At 50.3% G+C, this 4,912-nt stretch overlaps 1 protein-coding gene across 1 annotated transcript; it reads left to right on the forward strand.

Annotated features, from left to right (window-relative positions):
• The first annotated feature begins 1,854 nt into the window (after positions 1-1,854).
• Iqcf6 (IQ motif containing F6) lies at positions 1,855-2,458 on the forward strand. Its single transcript, XM_027414763.2, has 2 exons — positions 1,855-1,926; positions 2,090-2,458. The coding sequence occupies exons 1-2, from the start codon at positions 1,855-1,857 to the stop codon at positions 2,456-2,458; spliced, it is 441 nt and encodes a 146-aa protein (XP_027270564.2).
• The last annotated feature ends 2,454 nt before the right edge of the window (positions 2,459-4,912 follow it).

The raw sequence follows: 4,912 nt of genomic DNA on the forward strand, positions 1-4,912 counted from the left end.
TCAAGCTGTATGTTCTTTGAGTGCTCCTTCATGCGATGATTTTATATCGTTTTCTGAAAAAAATTATTGGCACTTGGGATGCTTAAATCATGAGTTATTTTTCGAGCAAATCTCCACATTATTGTTCTCCTGGGGTTGGCCCAATAATCACAGTTTCTGAGAAATCCTTGTAAAAATCCTGTGTGTGTGTGTGTGTGTGTGTGTGTGTGTGTGTGTGTGTGTGTGTGTCTGCGTGCGCGCGCGCGCGCGTGTGTGGGGGGAGTTGCTCACCTAAGTTTGCACACGTGGAAGGCAGAGGTCAACTTCTTCAGAAGCCTTCCTTAATTGCACCCTCCCCCTTTTATGACAGAGGCTCTCACTGAACCAGGAGCTCACCATTTTGGCTTCACTGGCTGCCCAGGGGTCCCGTCTTTATCCATTCTCCCAGGTATGTGGCTATGCTGCACACACCAATGCCAGCATTTTGCATGGGTGCAGAGGGCCACACTCAGGCACTTTGGTTCGCACAAGCCCTTTCTTTACCCACTAGCTAGATCTTCAGCCCCAATTCTGACAAATTCTACTTCACAAAACTTCCATCAATAAAAGAAAAAAAAAATGACTGGAGATAACGCTCAGTAGCAAAGAGCTTTCCTAGCATGTTAATGGCCCTGGGTTTAATTCCCAGTTCTACATTTAAAAAATGTAGGTGAAGAAAAAAAAAGTGATTATATATTTACACTTGTATCGTTGCATCGCCAAGTATAATTTCAGCAACAAAGAACTTGAGCTTTAGTCAAATGTTGATAAGAGGCTGGAGAAATGGCTCAGCAATTAAGAGCACTTACTGTTCTTGTAGAAGACGCAGGTTTGGTTCCCAGCATGACATGGAAGTTCACAACCTCAATAACCCTAGTTTCAGTGGATCTGATGCCCTCTTCTGGCCTACACAGGCCCTGCATGTACAAGGTGCACATACATTCCCTCAGGCACACATACGTAAAAATAAATAATTTTTAAAATATTGATGGAAATCGAATCTTCAGCTCGGGGAACCCTGCACCTGGCATCAGGAACAGTTTTCTCCAGTGGGTTTCTGGCTCCCTATTTCCCAAACCTTACTTTTCCTTTCCGATCCACATACTTTTGGTGTCAGGTTCTGAGGGACACGTGGATGTCACAGTAGCATAGCGGTACCTCTGTCCTCACATCGTCATGCTGTGACAAAGGGTGAATGAACACAGCAGCTGCAGAATGACAGGAATAGAAGTCCCTGCTCTCGCAGGCAACTGTGACTCACATAGGGCTATGCTGTTAATCTAAACCAGCCACATCCTAGCTCAGTTCGTTGCATCCCCAAAGAAGCTGTCTTTCCACATAAAGCCCCAGGAGACATGACTGAGGATTCTAGGGAAGAAAAGACAGAGGCCTCACTAATCAAAGCTAAGAAATGTGGACAAAAATACACACTTCTATTGCTTCACGTTGCCTGGCACCCCCACACCCCTAAGGAGCCCTGACACTAAGCCTCTCCAAACCCACAAATGGTTCTGAGCAGCCGTAACCAAAGACCTTCTTACTTGCAAGAAGGATGTATAGCTCTCCACTGATACCGGGAGGTGGCGATGAGTCTGAGAAGCAACTGGAAGCCCCAGAAAACCGGACACCCCACAAATGGGAGTACATGAATAAAGAGCTTGCCCAATCCAGAAGGAAGCAAGGCTGAGGTTAAAATGTAGGCAGACAGGGCCTGATGAGAAGGCTCCTGTGCAGATGGGCGGAGTCCAATGATGGGCATGTGACTAATAGTTGAGGGCGGGGCCTAAAACTAGGGTAGCCTAAATGACAGATGAGTGGACTCTAAAGATCAAGGCCATGGACATACAAACTGTGAGTACAGCCCTTTCAGAGGAGACCTGCCTGGTGGATAATGAGCAGTGCATAAATGTGAGTAAGGGTTGGAAATAAGATGAATGGCACCTAGAGACAAGAGGGCAGGACAGCCCAAGCCAAGCCCCCCTTCCCTCCCAAGTCCCAGAAGCAGGCATAGAAATGGCAGAGAGGCCCACTGAACATCTCCACATTCTTCCTTCCTCCTGCCCCCAATCAGTTAGAGAAGACAGCTATAAAGATTCAGTCATGGTGGCGTGGCATCATGGTCAGGCGGACACTCCTGCATGCAGCACTTGGAGCATGGGCCATCCAGTGCTGGTGGCGGTCAATGCAAAACAAGATGCAGGAGCAACGACGGAGCTTGGCCCTCAAACTCTACACCTGCCAGGAGTGGGCAGTGGTGAAGGTGCAGGCACATGTCCGCATGTGGCGGACCCGCAGACGATTCCTCCAGGCACGCCAAGCAGCCTGCATAATCCAGTCTCACTGGCGCTGGCATGCCAGCCAGAGCCGAGGCATGATCCGGGGCCGCTACGAGGTTAGAGCCAGCCAGCTGGAGCTTGACATCGAAATTCTTATGACCTAGGATGCTGGCAAAGCCATAGGGGGCTGGATCTCCCTCCCAATAAAGACACTTACTGATTACTGACCATAGCCTCCTCGCCCTGTAGGTATCGGACCCATAGAGAGAACTTAGCCCCTAACTTCCTTACCTTTCATTGGGAAATATTTCCTGGTGTGGTATAGGGCCCTTGTCCTGAGACCCATCCTAGGCCCCTGCTCCTTCTGTCATACTTAGCCAGTCCTGAACATAAGGGACTGCAGGGCTCAGGCCAGGTGTCCACACCTCCGTCAGTTGAATTGGGGTCCCTCCACCGTGGGAACAGGCCATGCATTTTGCTCTTCTGCAGCCCCTGCCTAAGCATCTCCATTCAGCTTAAAAGAGTCTGACTGCAGCAGGGCCAACTGGGAAAACAGGGATTCCATATCCTGAACCACAGGGCCCTGCGGGCCAGCACGGGACTTTGGCAGGGAGCCAGGAGGATAGCACACCTCAGCAGAGCAGCAGCAGGACACTCGGGTCCCATGGGTTTGTGGGGGAGGCAGTGCTCCAGAGGCAGCTCCTGAAGAAGGCCAGAGCTGAGTGGAGGCACAGCAGCTGTGACTGCTGCCTCTGTCCCCTGAGGCTGAGCACCAAGGCTTCCCTCCCTCTGCTGGCCACTCCCTGAGAGAAGCAGGCATGGCTTGGGAGTGGAGGGGGCAGCTGGGGTGGCCACAGGAGCAGGGTAGGCCTGGAGGCCATGGGTTTGGGCTCACAGCCCTCAAATCCCACTGTCCTCAAAAGCAGCTGTGCTGATCCCTCCTCGGACTGCCTCCCTCTGCTGGGCCAGCTTCGGTGGCTGCTGCCGGAACTCAGCCTTCTGGGTCTCTCACTGTCTTAGCTCATCTCTCATCATCTCTGCCTTGCTTCTAAGTTTGAAGTGCCTCTCACCTGGAGCTCTCAGGAGTCTGAAAACCTGAGGGACCCCAGATTTTCCTCTCCCTGGAATCTGGGGGTGGTTGGCCTAGCATGGAGGGTAGGAGTGGCAGCTAGTAGGTGTGCAAGAGTCAGGGGTCTTCATGGCATTGTTGCTGGAGATTTTCCCCATCCCCAACTCCCCTTGTGTGCATGCGTACGTGTGCAGGCATGTGCATGTGTGTGTGCGCGCGCGCATGCATGCGTGTATCCACGCATGTGTGGGAACGCTTGTGTGCCTGTGTGTGGTATGTGTGCATGCAGATTGTGTGTGTGTGTGTGTGTGTGTGTGTGTGTGTGTGTGTGTGTGTGTGTGTGTTTTATGTATGTGCAGTAAAGTAGCTTCCAGAGTAGCAGGGGCAGATGTGAGGGCTCAAGTTCAGTTTGCTCTCAGTAGTAACAGTAGTATCTCCTCTGTAGTATCTCATCTGCAGCTATCAGTAGGAGCTGCAGATGACAGTAATACATGTGGGCATCTGACTTTCTGAATGGATGTCGTTCTTCCAAGGGGACCCCCCCTACAAACTCTACATACAGCTCTCTTCCCGCTTTTCACAGCCGTGAGTGAGGTGAGATGGGTTAGACAGAAAGCTGAGCATGAGGGAAGTTCTCCCAGACGGGCCATGTTGTTGCCATCTCAACAGTGAGAAGTGTTTAAAGCCTGGGCTGGCAAGGGTTGAAGACTCTGGTCTTTCATCTGATAGAGCATTAGCCTCTCCTAAGCCATTGGAAAATATCATCCAGCCGGAGATTCTCTTTCTGATTATGTTGGTGTGGGGTCAGCATCAAGAGTCCAATGTGTGCCATGCAGTGGTGGCGCACGCCTTTAATCCCAGCACTTGGGAGGCAGAGGCAGGTGGAATTCTGTGAGTTCAAGGTCAGCTTGGTCTACAGAGTCAGTTCCAGGACAGGATCCAAAGCTATCCTGCCACAAAATAAATAAATAAAAGTAAAAAGTCAGGCTGGATAGATGGCTCAGAGGTTAAGAGCCCTGGCTGTTCTTCTAGAGGTCCTGAGTTCAATTCCCAGCAACTACATGGCGGCTCACAACCATCTATAATGAGATCTGGTGCCCTCTTCTGGCCTGCAGGCATACATGTAGGCAGACCACTGTATACGTGATAGATAAATAAATAAAACTTAAAAAAAAAAGTAAAAAGTCTAATGCAGGGTCACAATTGGAAACTCCTGAGTTAGATGCTTTTCAACGAACCTATGTAATCTCACTTTAAGACGGTCATGTAGAATTCCAACCTGAGCCAAGCACATTCAAGACCATCAAGGCTTTGTGCTCTCCAGTGACCTAAGAGTGCAAAGTGAAGTGAGGCTCAGAAAGACACAGCCCTTACTGGTCCCTGGGTGGTGGGTAGGAAGAGCATTGGAGAGCGGAAGTAGACAGGGTCTCTTGTCCCACCAGGTCTGTAGCAGGAAGATGAGACCATACAGGTTCCAACAATGGAGACTCAAAGCTAGACCCAGAAGGTTGAAGATCCAAGGTTTGGTGTCCTGCCAGTCAGTAGTCTG

The sequence above is a fragment of the Cricetulus griseus genome, chromosome 4 (assembly GCF_003668045.3).
Source record: "Cricetulus griseus strain 17A/GY chromosome 4, alternate assembly CriGri-PICRH-1.0, whole genome shotgun sequence".
In the NCBI taxonomy this organism is placed as follows: Eukaryota; Metazoa; Chordata; class Mammalia; order Rodentia; family Cricetidae; genus Cricetulus; species Cricetulus griseus.